This window comes from Pleurodeles waltl, chromosome 6, assembly GCF_031143425.1.
Source record: "Pleurodeles waltl isolate 20211129_DDA chromosome 6, aPleWal1.hap1.20221129, whole genome shotgun sequence".
NCBI lineage: Eukaryota > Metazoa > Chordata > Amphibia > Caudata > Salamandridae > Pleurodeles > Pleurodeles waltl.
Genome location: NC_090445.1, coordinates 580666040 through 580686947, shown reverse-complemented (window position 1 = coordinate 580686947; position 20908 = coordinate 580666040). Strand labels below are relative to the sequence as shown.

General features: G+C 42.0%; 1 protein-coding gene across 1 annotated transcript in view; it reads left to right on the top strand.

Moving 5' to 3' along the window:
• MICAL1 (microtubule associated monooxygenase, calponin and LIM domain containing 1) overlaps positions 1 to 20908 on the top strand; it is a 255534-nt gene that overhangs the window by 67659 nt on the left and 166967 nt on the right. The window contains exons 3-5 of the mRNA XM_069238776.1: positions 9747 to 9954; positions 10694 to 10810; positions 12916 to 13017. Coding sequence (XP_069094877.1) covers positions 9747 to 9954; positions 10694 to 10810; positions 12916 to 13017 — 427 coding nt within the window. The remainder of the gene's footprint in view (positions 1 to 9746; positions 9955 to 10693; positions 10811 to 12915; positions 13018 to 20908) is intronic.

Below are 20908 nucleotides of genomic sequence, written 5' to 3'. Positions count from 1 at the left end.
AACCACAAGGGGCGCCTTGGAAGCCCTCACTCAGTTCACATCATTACTCGGTCACTTTTTGTTTGGTGTAGTAAGATGGGGGTCCAAGGCCCAGTATTTCAGAATAGAAGTCTGCTTGTAGCTGATAGTTAATTATTTCTTTCATAGCTGCCAAGATTTCAACCCAAAAGATGTTAATTTTCTAGCAGTCCTACCAGATATGCTTAAAGTATCTCTTCGTTCTACACCCCCTCCACCAGAGCGTGCTTGTAGCTGAGTAAAATATCATGAGTTTAATGCAATAATAAGACCAGTTAGATGCTATGTTATAGGGTGCTTCTCTACTTGTTATGCTGTGGATGTTCTTGCGGAAAAAGCGCCCAAAAGTATCCTTTTAGAAAACCATAATATTAGTCCCCAGAAGTTTAGTCCAGTGTGACCTGAGTGGATGAGGGTGTGTGATAGCCCCATGGTGCATAATGCTGTAAGTAGTGATTCAATCCTAGTCTCTCCAGCAGATTTCACAAACATTTTTTCAGGGGATTATGTCTCTTGTTGCAGGCGCACTTTTTGGATATAGTACCCAGAGCCTCAGGTGCATGTAGTGGAAACGTCTACCCTCGTTTAAGTGAAACTTTGTTTACAGACCTCAAAGAGGTAAACTGCGACAGTTAGATGATTAAAAACCCCGCATGTAAGGTACGAGTTGTAATTGTGTTGTATAGGGGTGTGGGGCGATAGGTAGAAAAAATATTCCCTGAATGCTTAGTAAGGTTATCGCATGCCTCCAGTGTGGTTTTTGTGAGGGTACCCTGGTATACATTGGAAAGATTTAGCCATCTTTGGCTTACAAACCAGGTCGCATATTGACCTACCTGTTGTGACCTCTTTTACAAGCAACTATGTTTTTCGGACACCTGAAGATATCAGTTTGCTATGATGCTAAACTAGGCCGAACCTCCTAATTTGGGAGTACTCAGTATCTTAAACCTTAGTTTTGGTCTCCGTCCCTGTTACAGATAAAGCACTGTGCCTGAGTTCCTGGAAAAGTGACCTGTTCACTGAGATCAAAAGGGTCTGAAATAGGCAGAGGCCGCTTGGAAGGAGAGTTATCCTGATTGCTTTAATAATAATTCTACCTAGCCAGGAAAGAAACATTGGGGACCATCTCTGGTATTCCTGCAAATAGATATTTTGCAGTGTAGCGACTGGCTAGTTTGAGGCCAACATAGATGCCCAGATATTTAGTGTATTTTCAGGCCCATCAAAACAGGGTCTCAATGGAAACAAAATTACAGACCTGTGTGGTAGGGTATGATTTAAAAGTTAAGATTTACTAGTCTTACTTTTAAAAACTGCTCTATAGTTTTGAAGATGTTGAAACAGTTGGAGTAGGTGTTTTAAAGTTGTGGTGGAAACCCGTCCCTTACTAAAGGAAAGGAAGGACTCAAAACTGGGCTTTGTATGCCTCATCCTGTGTGAACTGCCTAGAGTCACTCCAATGGTAGACCAAAGCGGGCACAGTCTACGAACCGTTCGCTTCAGGGTCACCTGCGTCCCAAGGCAGCTAAAAGTTGTTGATAAAGTAGAAAAGATTTGAAGACTGTTTTTACATATTTACTGCTTTCTTCCAATTCCTTTAGTTCCAGAATTCTTACCTGAAACATTAAGTGATTTGAACTTTGAATAAGCGTCACAAAAAAGCAAACTAATTGGGCGACATGGGGAGACCTTTGCAAATGCCCCAGAATTGTCCAGCTTCCTTAAGATTATAGAAGTTTGTTTTTTAGAAATGATCTAAAGGAGGGTTCCTTGACCTTTTGTGTAATAAGAGCTACTTGTGTTGAATACAGATCATCAGGGGCTTTTCATTTTATCAGTGTTGTAATAGTGACTACATCAGATAAGATTACATGAGTGGCCAAGATGTGCAAGATTACTACTAGTGACAGCCTCAGTGCATCATAAAGTGCTTTGTCAATTTGAAACGCCTCTAAATGAGTAAAACAGCCATAACTGCAATGCCCTGGCACCAAGGTAATACTTTGTAACAATTTACCTTAGTGCCACATGATTTATCACTCAGATATCGGCTTTAAAATGTAAATATATTTTAGAAATTCAGACATTTTTCTCAAAACAGTTTGAATTCTGAAAATACACACATTTTCATCTTAATATACACTCTCAATTTTGGTATGCATATATTAATTTAACTAAGCAAAAGCTTTTAATTTAGTAGGGTGGGCTGCACACAAAAGAGCTACTATCAGGTAGCTGAAGATCTACGAGTACCTCACAGGCTACTCACTGGAGAAGCCTGATCCGGATAGGCTATCACACACATAAGCTGGGCCACAAACTCCATATAATGCAGTGCCACTTAATTAAAGTGCCAACGTGTGACATTGAAAGCATTGCTACCACTAAAAGAATAAAATGACCAGAACATTTAAGGAAAAGTAAATGTTCTATGTGAGGTGGGCACCGACTAAGACTCTGGGACGAGCCCACTTTGGCTAGTTACCTCAATGTCTGCAAGTTGTGCAGGTGACTCCAAAACTCGGAATCTCTATATATTTTAATAACGTTTTCATTTGTGCTACTTATGACGTTGAATAAACACCATCGATTATAAAATGTTGTATTATTAAGTGCTGGATTTGATGTGTTCTGCTCGATCAGGATCAAATATGGGCTCTAAAATTTCTTGAAGTTTTTCCAAGCAGTTCGGGCAAAGAGACTTACCCACATGCTTCCCTTCCTCCGTAGGATTACTTACCAATGTTAAAATGAACAATAATCAATATTCCCTCATTGACAGTTTTTAGAGTCTTTGAAGCATCTTGCTAAAGAATGCTACTAATTCTCAATGCATAGACCAGAAACAATTTTCCTCTACCAACTTTTCAGAAATGTACAATCTTTGCTTTGTTGCAGTAAAATGACAGACAGATGCTGATCTTTAACCCAATCATTAAGGAATTCTTATTGCTGTTATAAAAGTAATTTACATTAGGACTACTTATTTTAAAACAGTTTATTTGGGCAGTTACAAATCTTCAAAATATATATGGCTTCTCGTCAGTCTTCAAATACCTGGTGATTGTGAAGCATTCCAGCATCAATATTTATTTGATTTTTTTTTTTTTCTTCCCTGTGATCACCCCCGCCTTCCACCAACCTGCACTTCCCTGTTTGCCTATCCAGTAGAATAACCCTCCCAGCTCACTCCTGGATTACATTTGGATCTCAGGGCAACACTTTTCAAGAATCCAAGCCTTCACAGTGCGGCATACAGGGATCAATGATCATGCAATTCTAACGTGCTAGGTAGAACATGGAGGGTGTTGCAAGAGCCATTATGCCTACTACGAGTCCAGGAGGAAGTAATGCCTGTCAATAAATCAGATAGATAGAATCCACAGTATCATAAGGATGATTGTGGGAAACTCAGATTTTGCCCCCGGGGAATCTTGATCGACACCAGCGCCACGGCAGATTGCTGGCACACAGTCATCAAGACTATCCAGGTCAACGTGCAATATTCGAGAGCCCTTTCTGACACAAAAAAGTTACCTTACATAAGTTTCCAAGAGGGTCAAGAAATGTGACTGTGAAAATAAAGCTAAACCTTACAGCAAGACAACTTGCTCATGAAGGCTCAAGCAAACATGCCAGAAGGACCCTAATGCAAACCAGAAAGCAGAACAGGAGAAAGCTCTGCGAACACAAGCAGTGTTGGCAGGATAATCAATGAGTAAAACTGTTTGAGGCATCAACATTTTCAAACCCATGCACGTTTTGGCTCATTGGCCATCGATTAGTAAGGCCAAATAAGCCTCTGGTACACAGCAACATCACAGTAGCAACTTTGTCGAGATACATGGCTTCCCTGTATGAGACAGACGAGGCAAAAGGCTTAGAAGAGCATGTGTGCCAGGAGGCTGTTTGCAATCGAGTCATTGAGCACCAAGCACTAAGTCTAAGCTATGACAGTGTTGAGCTGAATAAAATCTGTGCACGCCTCTTGTGAGCCAGGGCCGAGCGGGCTGCTAGCAAACATATTTAGTGTCCAGTCACAAATGGGTGGACTCGCTGTTTCCATTGTTTAAGAACTGTCTATTGTTTAACACCATCCCAGACATTTGGCGAGGATCCATCATGATTCCATTCACAAGAAGAGTCCCAGAGACCAGCTGGAAAATCATAGGCTCATAGCCTTGTTAGACGAGGATGGAAAGGTTTTGGCAAAAGTTCTTCTGAAAGAGCTGGAGCAATGGGCAACAGCAAAAGATCTTATTCCAAGTACCCAGACCGGCTTCTGAAAAGGATGTGGAACCAAAGACAATCTCATAGCAGTGGATTTCCTGTCGGAAGCAGCAGTACAAATAGGCATTCCTCCTCTGTGCATAGCTGTCATAGATTTTTCCACTGCCAAATTGGTCTCCAGTGCTCTTTGTCTGCCTTCGAGGTCTATTGCAAGGCAAACAACACCCAAATCAACAGTGTCAAAAGTAAGATCATAATAATAAGCCGGAAGCCACACAACAAAGGGGTCTGGTATTTGTCCAAAAGGAAGCTCAAGAGAGTTGGATCAATAAAGTATATGGGCATGTGCCTCAGTAAATGGGGTAGCCATTCTGATCACCTAGCATCCCAGAAAAGCACCAGGTCCACTTTGACGTTCTGTAAACCACTGCAAAATATGAACAGCCCCAATGTGTCATCGACCTGTAAGGTCATTAATAGCAAGCTTGTGCCAACTTTAATGCATGGCACATTGACATTTAGATATTGCCTGAAGACTTGGCTGGACCAGGCCTAAAATAAATGCTTCCGAAAAGTAATTGCCCTTCCAAATTCATCACTAGTGCCCTATGCGTGGTTAGAATTTAACTTACCGAGGCAAAGGTTAATGCGAAAAGAGCTCTTCTGAGCATATAGTTTGAAAGCAAAGAACACAACCAGTTGAACATTGATAACATCTGGCAAATTATTCCAGATGAATGGCGTAAATACCTGAGAGCTTCAGTTGAAATCTAGAAGGCTCAAAATCTCCGGGGAAGTGCACTGCCACCTAAACCACTTGCTAGAATCATGACAAAACGGGCAACGTTAACACCAAGAGACCTCGACATTGAAGCTGCCAGCAAACCTGTCCTCACAAGTACTGCTTCACTCCGATACAATGCAGGCAGCATTACAAGTTTTTGTGGATTATCCGCTGAAACTTCACATGAAAAAATAACTACTACGATGAGAAGTGGTACAGTCCCTCTCAAAAACGTACCACCTTGGCTGTGTGACTGGAACAACAGATCGTGCCTGTAGTCTTTGTGGGGCTGCATCTGAGTCCATAATGCACATTATTTGAATTTGCGAGCCGCGATTGCTCAGAGATGTTATTGGCTGGGTCTGTTTTTTTTTTTTTTTTACAACTTCAAATAAAATAATTCCTGGCAGCAACCGCTGCCGTCCTATCGCCACAGTTCCCCAGCTTGCAGACAGATTTATGAAGTTCATGAAGTATGCTATAAAGTTGCTGGAGGCTGTTTCAGATTACCACAAGGCACAGCAAGTGACGCTAAATGTAAGTCTACGCCACTGATCCCCTCGTACCTTGTGGACTGTGAATTACCAACGCCCAGCCGGTGTTGCTGAGACGGGGAAGCAGTGAGGTGCTCCACACAGTATGTTAGTGGAAAAGACCAAGAAGAACGATCACTTTGTAAGCCTTGTGATATCGAACTGGAACCTTTTTGAAGTAGCCGAACTCTGGCGAGTCAATTCCTACCGACAATAGCAGTTTTCATTCCAGAGTTTGATCCGGAGGTTGGGAAATTGAGGGAATCTCCGCTTAGCCTATCAGTTTTTTTCATTTTGAGATGCTGTTTTGTAAGTTCTCCTCGGTGATCTAACTCAAACTGTCTATGGCAGCTTTTACACTCATTTACAAGTCTGAGACGATAATTTGAAAGTATTTTATTGTATGTTTTAACTTGACCTGTCCTTTTGTTATTGATAAGTTCCTTCCTGAATCATTGTAACTAATTTAAATATCTGTACAATAAATTATCTTATTATTACCCTCCCACCCCACAATCACGTTCTGGTTAGAATATTGCTTGCAGATGCAACTGTCTAGCTCCCCTACCCCAAGTAAGTGCATGGAACAGCAGCAGAAAGCCCTGCCCAGCCCAAGGCCCATACACTGTGTCGAGACTGCAAAACGTTTTTACTATGTATACGCTGATCAAATGTAGGCAAGTAAGTGAAGCCTCTCTCCTCCATGAAAAATATGGTATAGCACTTTGTATTCCTAATGCAAAGTTAAATGCAAACATATGAAAGCGATCAGGATTCAACACTGTTGAACTAATAACGCTTGGGCACTGGCCTGTTTTTTTTTTTTTTTTTAATGTATTCAGCCATCCTTGATTTAAGCTAACTTGCCTTTGATAGTACCATTTCTTTTAATCTGAAATCTGCAAAGTTTACCACAACAATCGGAGGTCTGGAACTTGCCTTGGGAAGTAAAAGATAAGCTAGTGTGTGGCCGATGGTGAGGACGTTTTAAAGAAAAGAACAATCCAGGTGTCGCAATAAAAGGTAGACAATATGCAGCCAGTTATCAGAATTAAGTTGGATGAATCATTCCACCTCCTCTTTTCTTTTGGTCACAGTATGCCCACCAAGAACAAGCTAGAACAACAAGACCTATTCCCTAAATCTTTCTTTTTGGCACAAAGAGTGATGAGATACTTCGTAAGATCTGTTACCCTAGAGTTGGCCTCCAATTAAGAGCCTTCTGCATCAGAATCCATTTGTTGAAAACTGTCACACGATAGGTAAAAGATTCCATTTTCTCTCTTCAGTGAGTTCCATCTTCCAACATATCAAGTCAGTACACTGCTTGTGTAGGGGTCTTACGATCATTTTCTGATGGGGATTCAGCTGCAGGTCTTGAGAGCCGGATGTCTGTTGTGATTGAGTGCAACCAATGCCAGGAAGTGAGGGACACAGCAGCTTGTGCTCATGGGGTTGCAAAAGGTAGGGTTGTTCTAGGGCTGTACAAGTCATCAGCAGAGGTGAAAGAGGCTCGTAAGTATTTGACTATGGAGACTCTAAGGAGAACTTCCTGGGCGGGATCAGTGACCACCCTGAATGTTTAAAAATCACAGTTCTGAGTTGTAAGATGCATGTTTTCTAATTCAGATTGAGCAGTTCGGGCTTCGAACTGCTTCCAAGGAAGGAGTTGGCTCTGTAGCTCGTAATATTCCTGATCTGAAATCATGGGTTTCTCGCTCTTATTAGGAATTGAATTAATAGCCCCATCAATGTGATTTTTTTTGTACTGAGCAGGCACCTTTTTTACAGGCATATCCTCAGTAAAGAGTGTTGAGGTCAGAGCTTCCATGTGGTTGAGCAATACCCAAATTAGTGTGAAATATTAAGAGGTGCATACACACAGGCAGACTTTTTTGCCAAAGTACAAATAACAGATATTCTCCTGTTTTATTTGGTTTCTATGTCTGTCTAATCAGTGCTTTGTCCCACCCCTAATGTCAGTTTTCACATTTGTTTTCGACATGTTTAGGTCATGAATCTAGTCTCCTCACCTCCCGCAAGAGAGAGGAGGTGTGCTGAAGATGCAGACTAGGGGGTGGGTGGCTGTTGAAGGAGAGCTTAAGGACCTGCAACTCACAACTTACCAGTTGGGGCACTTAACTTCTGTCCTTTCTATACTAGCCAGATTGCATCCGACAATCCCTATACACGGAGGATGTGGTCGGATTGTATACAATCAGGTGTATACACATCTTCTATGGTGCTGCGCTATCCTCTTTTTTTCCTTGGCTGGCTCCATTGCAGCAGTGGCATAAGACAAGCTATGATTCATAAAAAGAAAGGCCACAGGAATGCGTGTTGAAAATATGGATTTGGGAATATAACGGAGCGCAGCAGGGCTACCCCCTCTACGATTTTTGTCAATTCGCATAGTTTAACCATCTGCCCTTGCTGTGGGAAGACAAGGGCACTGAAGCCCAAGTGACCTCCTTCACCTCAAGAGACCTAAACAGCCCTGTACCCAGTGCACCGATGGCACCAAAAGACTCCACCCCAGCTCCAAAACTCGTCAGATCAAAGCACTTCTAACTTTACTCACAAGCTTCACCACAATGCTAGCTTCGGCTGCTGCACATCTCACTCGCCTACAGAACTCACTTGTCATGGAGATAGCACTAAGGCAGCTGAGAGGACACAAGTACATTGGTCAGCATCTGCAAGGTAAGTGGAATTGTCAAAGACTGGAGTTTAACTTTCTTCAGCCGAAACGTCCTAGATCACACTTGCGTACTGCGCTTTAAGAGGCGTACCACCACCAGAGATCTGACAAAGAGCTCAGAAGGAGCAGAGGATGGTGCTGCTTGCACTCATGGCCGCCGAGTTAGAACTGCTGAGGTCAGGTGCACAATCCGGCTGGAACACCCAGCGTTCTTCTTGCATTCAGAACAATAATTTAATACAGATACATTATTGGAGCAAATGGTGTAATAGTATGTCTCGTATACAAAATCATCAACTTACAAGGATGACCCAAGCCATTTAAGACCATTTGATTGACAAAATATGATTTCCCACAGTGTGAAAAAAAGTGCTAATCGCAGTGCCAAAAAGTGTAACCTAGTTATTTTGACCCAGGCGGCACGTATGCAGAAAAACATCCTCATGACAAATAAGTGCAAAAAGTCACCTAAATGTACAGTCACCTAATGTCTTACTTTAAAAGACAGCTAAACCCCAGAACTGTGTATTAGGAGCCATACATGTTGCTCTTTCTTGTAGTGATGTTCTGTAGCTCTTAAAGTACTTGGCGAGCACGGTTTGAACACAAAGTACTGAATATATAAGGAAGTATTTGTGAAAATGAATGACTAGAAGGCATTGGGCAGAAACGGAGGAAGGTACAAGGGGAAGACTGGAGTCTGTTACCATAAGATAACTTGATAGTCATCATACAGTAGTGAGTGAGGCAGTACTGGGGAACAGTAAACGTAGGAGAGGAATGCAGGAGAGGAGAAGCTGTTAAAGGTAGTCTGTCTTGAGGCTTTACGCATTCACTACATTCACGTTCTTAGTTAACCAAAACCAGTTTAAAAATGTCAGCAGCGAAAGCGGAAAAGTGTGATTGTGATGGAAGGTGGTTGAGGGCTTTGTAGACATTTGTACCCAGATCACCTACTATTCTTCCTGCCTTACTGATAGGAAATCGCATCAAACCAGCCATCAGCTGGTGTGTATTGTGCATGACTTGAAATGCGGGCATCATCTGCTGGTGTGTATCCTTAGAGGTGAATTGTAGAGAGTGAATAAAAACTGTGACAGGAGGCTTCTCAGTAAGCCACTCAGGTGAGATTTGAGGCTCTTATGAAAAACATTTCAAGCTGTACATGTATAGACATTACAGGAAAGCGATGATTTGTTCCTTCCGTTGATGAAACACATTTAAGAGATCCCCACTGCATGAAATGCCATCAAGAGGTTTAAACATAACCACAGCACATTTTTGGGTGATCTAATGGATTTTATCAGTGATGTCCAGTAAACCTAACTCTATTCTAGTGCAGGTTTGAAAGCAGACTGTTAAAAACCCAGCATATTATGATGGTCAGGATGATTCTGTCTTCTCCGATGTGCTTGTCTTAAGAGAAATACCTCCCCTCCCTCGTCATAAGCTTATTGCCTCTCTTCTTTGTTTCCAGTGCCTTGTGGTCGGGTCAGGACCCTGCGGCCTACGCACCGCCATTGAACTGGCCTTTCTAGGGGCTAAGGTCATCGTGGTGGAGAAGCGCAAGTCCTTCTCTCGGAATAACGTGCTGCACTTGTGGCCATTCAGCATCCATGATCTGCGGGCCCTTGGGGCCAAGAAATATCATGGGCGCTTCTGCACTGGGACCCTGGACCACGTCAGTGAGTGATGGTAGTAGAAAGCACCATAGGTGTTTGGGTGAGGGAGCGGATGCACATAGAGTATTTTTGGTGATGTGATGGACTAGGGGTCTACAAGGCACAAACTGTGTGAGGAGGGGAAGGAGCACTGGAACACCATTTTGACTGCTGGTAGGCTAGGACGTGGAGTTCTGAGAAGATAGTTTGAACAGAGGACAACAGGGACATGTTAAGGGTTGGGATTATTTAAGCAAAATGAAAGCCGATTTTTTGTGTACTGCATAACACTTGTTACTGCTTACATGGTCTCAGACTTTGGCATCTGGTATTTATGGAGGTAATGATTTGTACCCATTTTGTTCACATTGTGATTTCGGATTGGAACTTTATCTCTCCATTGTCCTCCAACAAATTACCCATTCATCCACATTGGAATCTGCTTACCTCTAGATGGTGAGATGCTTGCAACGGTAGGTGGATATAGTAGTTGCTTGTTAATGGGTTCTGGATAAAGCAAGCAATTATTCAGCAAAGTCTAGACATAAATTGTAGCTGAAGTCTGAAATGAAGTATTACATTTTCTGGTGTTCTCCTTTTATGGCATTAGCTCTTTACCACACCACCATCTCACTTCCTCATACCTTTATTTTCTTAATCTTTTATCTCCAAACCTTGCATTTGTTGCCGTATGGTCTCCTTCCTTTGACCTGTCTTCCGTTCGTTTGTTTCCTTTTTTCATGCCCTCTTTTCTTAATCGAAGGTATCCGTCAGCTACAGCTCATTCTCTTGAAGACCGCTTTGCTTCTTGGAGTTGAGGTGTTTGTAGGCATCACATTTAAAGATCCAGTCCCACCTCCTGCTGAAGTAAAAAGTCCAGGTGAGTTAATAAATAGGGATCGAGGAGGATCATATGATTTATGTATGTGTTCAGTGTGCTCCATAAATATTTTGACTTCATTTCTTACTATTTCACCTCCTACGATTGGTTTCTAGAAAAGTATTGTTTTACAGACATGTCCAGATCAAGGCCCTCTTTTCGGGGCATAAGACTTTTTATGATTCTCAAACTGCATTTTTCAGTTAACCTTCAAATCTCTATTCTGTTAAAGCCAAACAGCTGTAGACCTGGCTTCTTTTTCCTAGGGTGCCTTTTTACCTTTATACTGCTCAACTCACCTTCCCCTGTTTGCAAACATTCATACAGCACCACTAGTATTGTCGGTGTGAAAGTGCTCTCCAGAAATAAATTTTGCGTAACATAAATGCCCATTCCATCTGACTGTGCCCCAAGATATTGAATGGAGAGCTTCTCCAGGCAGTCCAGTCCCTTCGGTCTCACTGCATGGGATAAACGACATTGTTAGAGACATTCATCATTCTGTGTCAGCAAAGCAGAAAGGTATGGTCTTGCTGCCTCTTCTATTGCTCTGTGAACGGAGACTGAATCAAGTATGACCTTAGACTCTCCTTTGTCCCTAAAAGCACTTTTTTGAGGCATTGTATTTGAAAGATGCTGCATGTGCTTGTTCTCCTACCACCTGTAAGTATTGGAGTTTCTGAGCATGTGAATGTGATGCAAGGCCTTGTGAAGTACCCCCAGAAGGTAAGCCCCTGCTGGTTGCACATTTGTCAGTTCAATTCACTTCTGCTGGAAGGTCCGTTATTTTAATTATTTGCATAACACTGTATGCCTCTAGGTTCTGAGAAGAGACAGAAAAAGGAAAGGGGGTCACAGGATTGAGGTTTTGGGGGTGTGAATTGCTTTGTGAATTGCCATAATCTACCAGATGGAGAGGGGTTGCTCCCTCACTTCATGTCATTGGGACACCTTAATTCAAGTCCGGGGACTTCAGTTGTCAGCCTAATGTGTTTTTGGAGTTGTAGTCGTGGATTTTCTCCTTGAAACCAAGAGTGCTGACACGCCTGATAGCAATCACTTGTAACAGAAAACCCCAAGTCTACGTGGTGTCCTGATGATCAGAAGTTGGGTCGTTACTCTAGGATGGTGCCATAGAGTGTTGTGGGCAGAACGCCTTTGGGATTACACTGGCAAAGTGACCTAGAAGGAGCAAGATGGATGGTAGAAAGGAGAGGACCTTGGGGCAAGGGAAGTAGAAGTTGGGTATGTGGGGGAACGAAAGTGAATAGAATTTGGGCATAACGGAGTTTGAAATGAGTATAAACTATTCAAACGATACTCTGCCCATCAGACAGAGCACACTGCCTCATCTCTTGCTTCCCACAGTTTTACAGAATTCACCCACAGCCTGTCATGGATGTTCAGAATTTTGGACACCCAGACAGAGTTGGAGCCGGAGCTCTCCTAAGGGTACTGAAGGCTTGTCCTGGCACTGCCAGCTCTAGAGTACCTTGGATTGGACTTTCAATGTTCAATACCTCTTCTGTGGATGGCTAGCTTGCCACTTCACTGAGACCCTCTGCTCTTGGCCAAAGGGTAACTTGAAGGAAACAAAGATACTGAGTCTCTCTCTCTTAGGTTTTTTGGTGGATGCGGCCATCTGCACCAGGCACTAACGGTTGTTGCCATCACAGTGGTGTGGCTTCAGCCTTTTATTGTTAGGTAGGTGAGACTTTTAAATTAACAAGACCAGTATGGGGAATTGGAAATTTTCAGGCAGAATTATTGGGTAAAGAAAGGTATGGGGTTGTTATACCCAGGTAGAGCAAATGAGGGGAAGAGTAATTTGTATTCATATTTGGGGTAGGCTTACTTAGACAAGTGATGGATCCAGCTGCTCCATTTTTGCTGAAGTTTGCCGACCTATATGACTCATTAGGCCCTTTCCACAATATTTACCCAATGTGGGCAGTAGCCTAACGAATGACTCAGTCAAGAGACGACTGCGTGTGCCCAGTTGTGTTAACCCCAGTTGGGCGAGGTCTACAGAGATCGCCCTTCAGTGGTGTCTGGTGTAGGTGGGCCTGTCCTGCTACTAATACGTTATTGTTCCCTTTGTACAGGAAAAGGCTGGACCGCCTCCTTTCAGCCCACCACCTCCTATCTCGCCAGGTTCCAATTCGATGTCCTGATCTCAGCCGGAGGAAGCAAGTTTGTCCCTGACGGTAAACGGTTCTATTCTGTTCAGAGGATTCTGGCATTCATACAGAGACTAGACTATCTCACACAGTGTTAAGTTCTTTGGTACAAACAGGAGATTTGGGAAAAATGGGGACACTAAAGGCCTGGGTTTTCAATGAGCAAATATTTCTGAGACATGTCCTGCAAAGTCTTATTAGAACTGGAAAATTCTCCTAGACCTTGTATGCTCTGAAATTTGTAAAATTGGGTTTGCTGGAAAGAAATAGACATTTTTCCTGTGCAAATATAAGAGATGAAAGAGGCCCTTCTCAAGAATGTCACTGGAAAAATAAACAATGGAAATCGGTATTATTGACGTGTTCCATTGAAGTGCTACGATTTGCAGCTACTTGTGTACGGAAAGGTTTGGTGAATCGGGCCAGAGCACGCTTGCTCTGTTGTTGAGCTCTGGGTTAAAACTCTTGTCTGTATTCTTCAAATCGGGACTACAGATGAGATTTTGGAGTGTCCATATTTTACACTCAGTTTATGGGAGATGCATTCTGGTGGGTTAGACTGCCGTTGGCCATACTCGTAGTTCCTGCTTCAAGAAATAATGCATTGTCCAAGAGGAACCACGGCAGTGCAGAAAGTGAAAGGACGCCTTTTCTGTGCTTCCTGAATGTGGCAGACACTGGGGGCTGCAAGGCTGCCACAGTCTCTTCAAGCACACCCTGGTGCAAGACCTCAGTACAAAGTATGTGTGGGATTACGGTAGCTAGACCTTGGCGGCCTTAGTGTGGTTTGTAAAGGGAGGCTTGGGTAAGTGATACTATAAGACACCACCCCAGAGTAGCGCCCTCTCCACCCCCAAGCACCCATTTCATCTGAAGTGACTCTTTGGTTCCCTTCGCAGTGCGTTATTCTGAGCTGGACTGTGTGTAGTATGCTGCTGGGCTTCATTGGCCCTCCAACCCTACCTCTTTCTCTCCCTGCCTTCGCTGTAACTTCTCTAGCCTTCCTCAGCAGCGTAGTCTGTAGTGGCAACTCTCCCCCTACTCACTCTCCTTTACATTGTGCCCCACCCCAAAGCAGCCCTGGCAATTTTATCTGACCAGCTCCTGGTTTGAGGGTGGCGGGAGGTTTTGGGGGTTGCAGGTGCGAGCTTGTTGCTTTTGTTAGCAGGGGCAGATATTGCTGCACCTCTGCAAAACCTGCCCCCAGTCACAAAACTGTCCCCCGATGCTGCAAAACCTTTCCAGCCTCCCGGGAGAGCACTGGATGCCCATTACCGCCAGTCCGGCCCTGCTTACTACCCCTGACAAGGCATTGAAGTGCTTTGGGGCTAGTAGCACGCTACTCTGGAACCCAAGATTAGAGTTAAATGGTTAGTAGATCAGTAATATGTGTTTTTCTTCCTTGTGGATTAGTTGTGTTAAGTTTGTGCTCTTGAGTTCTTGTGTGTTTATTAGTGTTTTGAAGTAAGTATAGAATGATGGGATTGTCTTAGAAAGAGGAAACAGTAAATAGTTATTGGGAACAGTGGACAAAAGTGCCTGTTACTGAGGCAAGTTGGCTAAAAAGAAGGGAGACATTTGAGAAGTGCATTCAGTGGTTCATATTAGTCATAAAGGTTTGAGATGCGTCATGGAGTGATGGCACAAACGTTGAAGGGAGCATTTTTTAATCTGAAATAGAAATGCTCTTGATAACGCGTCCCGTCTTAAATAATTAATTTGTCTGGGACTCGTTTTAGGCCAATGAATCTTTTGACCCTTATTGAAGACACGTTAGGACGAGACAATTAATCAACATAGCAATCAATCGATCAATAATGTTATCCATATTCACTATAGCAAATCAATTAAATTAATCAATAACATCAATAAAATTGAAACACACCATGACCTTTCAGTCATGAATAACCACACAGAATTTAGTGAGATTTATGATATTTATTCCCTATTGATTACACTCTACTAGCAAGTTTATTAGTCTCAAAACCAGAAAACACATCAGCACGGTTATAATATGACAACTCGAATAAGTTTTCTTCAAAGCAAAATCATGAACATTGGAACAAAGCACGGCGTCAACATGGGTTAAACTTGACAGAATATCATTAGCGCATTATTCAACAAAGCATAGATTCCGTCATTTGTCTATTTGCGTCCGTTTAGTGAATTCCTTAACTAACCTCGAATCAGCATTAGCATGTTGGGCTTCATGCAAAACAATTTAGCAACACAAATTTCGAAAACATCTAACTATGGTCTTTATCAAAAGAAGCAGTTCGTACCTAGAAAGAAAAGGCAAACAGACAATTACAATTTCATCACCATATAGTTACCCTCGGTAATGGATCAGACTACAGAGTCAGTGTTCGTCCTCAGGACATCAGTTGATTCGCCATCAGCCAAGGAACACAGCACAGTTCAGTAAGACGGGCAATAAGGGACCCTTCCCTCATAAGGAGGAAAAGTACGAATCGGCAAGGCAAAACACAGATGGTTCAAAGAATTAAACCGCAAAGTCTTTAAGACAGAGTGGCAGAGTGTCTAGGCAATAGCAAAGGCACGTAATAGCTATGGCAAAGGAATGGCATATATTGGCTGATTTCTCCTGGGGTCAAAAGATTATATTAAACTTGTTGTACAGTCCCCTAATTTCCAATTGGGCAAGTTTTGGTGCATCATTATCTCTGGCCAACGTCACCCCATTATAGCTTTCCACTTTTGACAGTTCTCGCGCAGCTCATTGGTTCCAGGGTTTGACGCCTCCAACGGGCAGAATGTCAGGTGAGGAATAAGTGACATTTGTTACTCAAGTCAGTAGTCCCATTGTCTTCCCTAGTCTAAATGACCTTGTACCTGTTGCGGATTACACTGTTGCGCTCCATCATCGAATACAATGGTGACCACTCCCTGTGGGCACATTTCATACACATGCGTTAACGTTTACATTTTCTATGTGATTTCACTAAGCATTATATTGCAAGCTTCTCATGTTAATTATTAGATTTTAATCACGCTCCATCACTCTTGTACATACATATATAAATGTGACTCTTGGTACAGTTTTTAGGACTGGAATAAACTTGTCTATAAATACATACACCCATATGCACTTAATAGCAGCAATATTTACATGGTCTCATGCACATGTATATTGTGGTGAAGTACACAAAGATTTTTTAAAGAAATAACTTATATTAATTTACACATTTATATACAACACTTAACATATATATATATACATACACAGAGACATATGTAGTTTTATAAATTTAAATATATTTTAATTCTTTCTTATACTGAGATTTTGATATCGTGACCTGCCTTTTGATAGAAAAAGGCAAACAGCACCATGTACTCACACACTGCAACGCAGAGATCATGTAAATAAGACGTTTTATTACGTACTTTGACATATGCCTACATGTAATACAAAATATTTATATTTATTTTTATATATTGATTATCTCCTTTTTGCTATAACTTACATAAAATAAATATATACATTTACTGATCTACCCACACTTTTAGATCTAACTATGTACTGTGATAGTGCTAGCGGGTACACCCATCCTTTGCTGTGTAGCTAGGGCTTCAAGATACCAAACCAGCTGCTGTTTTTCCAAGCTGACTGGTGTGCGACCTGCCAGTGTCTTTGCATTGTGACTAATGTACTTATTCGTCACAACCAAAAATATGAATTTGCTAGTATTGACCGAATCCTGTGCCTTTTAATATGAACGAGGTAGTATTCTGTTCGGGAACCCAACAGAAAGGACTGTAAATGCAGGGATGGTGGCCTGCGAGGGTCTGCAGGGCTTCGTTGCAGCGTTCACATTCACGGAACGCTAGCTTTTCTCATCAGAGGGCAGGGACTACAATGAAAACACAAACTCTGCCTGATGTGGTGGGCACCGGGTGAGCACGCAGCGGGACTGTTGTGTGTTCCCTCGATGTCCACAGGCCACATTCACAGGCCGCTTCCACCTTACGAATATATACTGCCCTCCTTGCGTACCTGTGTCCGAACAGCGGGCTGTGACCTCTGTTCATGTTACAGGCCACTACTTGATACCATTGGCAGTCACGCCCCGTTTTCCTAACGACTCCTAATGAATCGAAAACCGTTCATTGCGAGTTATAAAGACATTTGTGACCCATTATGTAGATTGAGTCACTACAAGAGTGGAGTTTACAGTCACAAAGTCAGCAATTTTGGGAATGGGACCTGCATGCTTACACACTGCACAAAGTATGGGTGTGCAGAACTACACTGCGCACCACACGGGTTGCACACCACTGAATCATTAGGCTTCTTCACTGCATTGCACTTCACAGTCTGATTTGCTTAGATGTACTGCACACCAGGCAACTGACACTTTCTCGCGCACGCACTCGCAATATCCCCCTCCCCCACACACAGACTTTGACATTCAGCAGGAAACATTAGCAGGAGCCCCTCCCCCCCACACAGGTCGCATTGCAGATATAACAAGTAGGTGGGAATCACCACGCCCACAACTGCACTTAAGTCCAAACAGTAATACACAAACACCCAGCAAACCACATTAGTCACTCACCTGCACATCCATCCGGCACAGCTCCGACACAACAGCGCATACTGCTCAAGGCGATGTTGCTAACGCGTCCCTTACTAGATAATTTATTCACTCTGGGACTCATTTTAGGCCGATGAATCTTTTGACCCTGATTGAAGACACCTTAAGACGAGATAGCTAATCAGCATGTCAATCAATAAGTCAATAACGTCATCAATATTCACCATAACAAATCAATTCACTGACATTAATGAGAATCGGGACACACCATGACCTTTCAATCATGAATAACCACACCGAATTTGTAAGGATTTGAATTTTATTCCCTATTCATTACAATCTACTAGCAAGTTTATTAGTCTCAGAAACATAAAACACATCAACACCGTTATAATATGGCAACTCGAATAAGATTTCATCAAGGCAAGAATCATAAACATTAGAACATAGCATGATGTCAGCATGGATTAATCTTAGCAGAGTATCATTAGCGCATTATTCAACAAAGCATTGATTCAGTCATTTGTCTATTTGCGTCCGTCTAGAGGATTCCTTACCTTACCTCAAATTAGCATTAGCATGTTGGGCTTCATGCAAAACGTTTTAGCAACACAAATTTAGGAAACATCTAATTAAGGTCTCTGTCAAAAGAAGCAGTTGGTACCTAGAAAGGAAAGGTAACAGACAATTACAACTTCATCATTATACATAGTTACCCTCCGTAATGGGTCAGCATACAGAATCAATCTTCGTCCTCAGGACCTCAGTTGGTTCACCATCAACCAGAAAACACAGCAAAGATTCAGCAAGACGGGGTAAGAAGGGACACTTCCCTCATAAGGAGGAGAAGTATAAAACGGGCAAGGTAAGAGTGAGGATGGTTTGAAGAGTCAAACAGCAAAGTCTTTAGACAGAGTGACAAAGTGGCTGGGTAACAGCAAGAGTGGCTCGCAATGGCATGATTTCTCCTTGTGTCAAAGGATTTTATCCCTTTTCTGTTGTCCAGTCCCTTAATTTCCAATCGGGCAGGTTTGGCGCACCACTATCTCCATCCAATGGTTTACCAGTCGTACCATCAAAATTGTCACCTCATAACAGTTCTCACGTAGTTTATTGGCTCTTGTGATTGATGGCTCCAACGGGCAGAATGTCCGGTATGATTTCATGTTCTTGTGGTCCTCTCACATCCCCAGTCAGTAGTTTCATTGTCTATACCGGTTTAGGTGACCTTGTACCTGTTGCAAGTTTACACTGTTGCATTCGGCAAGAATGTTTCCTTGAGCAAGTCGAGTTTCATGAGAACGGATCTACTACGGTTACACTCGTCTTATAGCTTCTGGAAAAATACGGCTACATGTCCTTCAGCAAGTCAGGTTAGGAAAAACACATTTAATATGCAACCGGGCAGCTAGACCTCGACTCATGCTAACTAAGGCTTAGGGATTAATTAGCAAAACTTTAACATATAACTCTTAATACTAATACAAAATCATACATTAGTGCATTAATCTTTCATCATTAGTCAATTTTTTATTAGTCATCGTATATATATTGGCGGCCACTCCCCGTGGGAACATTTCAAACACATGTTTAATAAAACACTGCAATGTATTTTCTATGCAGCATCATTATGCATTAATTCGCAAACATTTCATGTTAATTTTGCTTAAAAGACCAACGCTCCCACAATCCCTCCTCTGATGACACTTGTCATCGCACAAAACCTTTCCCTTCACAACCTTTCACTTTCTTAATTCACGCATTTCGATTTCTTCCCCCCTTTTTGACTTTTCATAAATTTCTTTGAATATTTTCTCCTTTTTCTTTTCTTGTCTCTTCTTATTGCGTTTTGCCAATTTTTCTCAAATTCTTTTACTAACTTTACATGATAACCATAGTCCGAATAAACAAGCTAAAACAATCAATATTCCCTGTATTATTTTTGCAAATATCCCATGCCAAATATTACTAAACCAGCTTCCCACCTTAGCAAGTCCCTTTCCAACCTTTTCCCAAACTCCAGGTTCTTTCAGCTCCTTCAAATCTGTACTATCTCTTGTTAGGTTAGTAAGCATACTCCTAATCTTATCACTATTGTCGGGTATAAATGCACAACAGTGGCGCTCATTAAGCATCCTACAGACTCCGCCACTTTACGCTAAAAGAATGTCTAAAGCAAGCCGGTTTTGAAATCGTAGCCCTCTCCGCAGCAAGTTCGGTATCCATCAGGAGTATAGCCCCTGTGAAGTTTGTCAGCATGTTATCCACAATAGTAGACAACTTTTGAATCTTTATGGAGTTTAAGATAACCTCCACTGAAGGAATTATGGCTCCAAATATATCACCTACAACAGCAGCCGCTGTCCCTCTCTTCTGTCTAGTATGATGTAATTCAGACATTTTAGGAAACTTTCTTAAGTCATCAAATTGTTAAATCTTTGGAAAAACTATTCCCAAATAACAAGTCCCATACCATCCCTTAGGGTGATGGTAAGAAGCATTAAGTCCACATATGTAATAGATCCCTGGGATTGCTGGATCCTGTCCATTTAACATGAACGTCCACTTACTCTGAAACAAAAACATATGTCTGCACTCACTCGTTCCCACAAATAAAGTATCATGATCAGATTTTGGCCTATATATACAAAGCTTTCCTACGTGTAATGCATCTATAACTAAAATGCCTTGCGTCTTTATTGCACTATAAGCATAATCATTTGCGAATGTTCGTTTCTCTAATCCCTTTTCTAGCTTTTCCTTTAACACTTTTCTTCTATCATCAGTGTGATCTAAAAAGCTCTTCTTTACAGGCGTTAATAAGCATGTTAGATTATTGCGATGCGCATAAGCTGTGCCAAATGTCAATGTGAGCTCAAAGAACCCCCTATTTTTATACTATGATCTCTAGCTATCTTGCTCAAGTATTCATGTATAGGCACAAAAGAAAACACTACATCTAGGTTAGAATAGAAGTACTGAATATATTCTTGATCATAAAGCCTTGTTAATAGCAAATTAGGTTAGCAGCTTGTCATAATCGGTTTTTCAGAGTCAATTCAGGTTAACAGTGTCACATCCGGTAATTTATCAGTCTCTTTCCTTCAGTTTTTCTCTCTCTATTCAATTTCAACTTAACACAGTCTCTTACTTGTGGGCAACTTCACGTACCATAATATTGACCTGGAATTTCCCGATCAAAACAAAATGCCAAGAATTCTTGTTGCCACTCAGCTGATGTCACATAGGCCCATTCAAGACCTGCATACCTCCTGTTGGCAACTCTCTTTCTTTTCAGTCTGCGATCACCCTGCAACTCTCCTTCACTGAGATCTTCTTTCCTTGTTGTATCAACTTCTTCC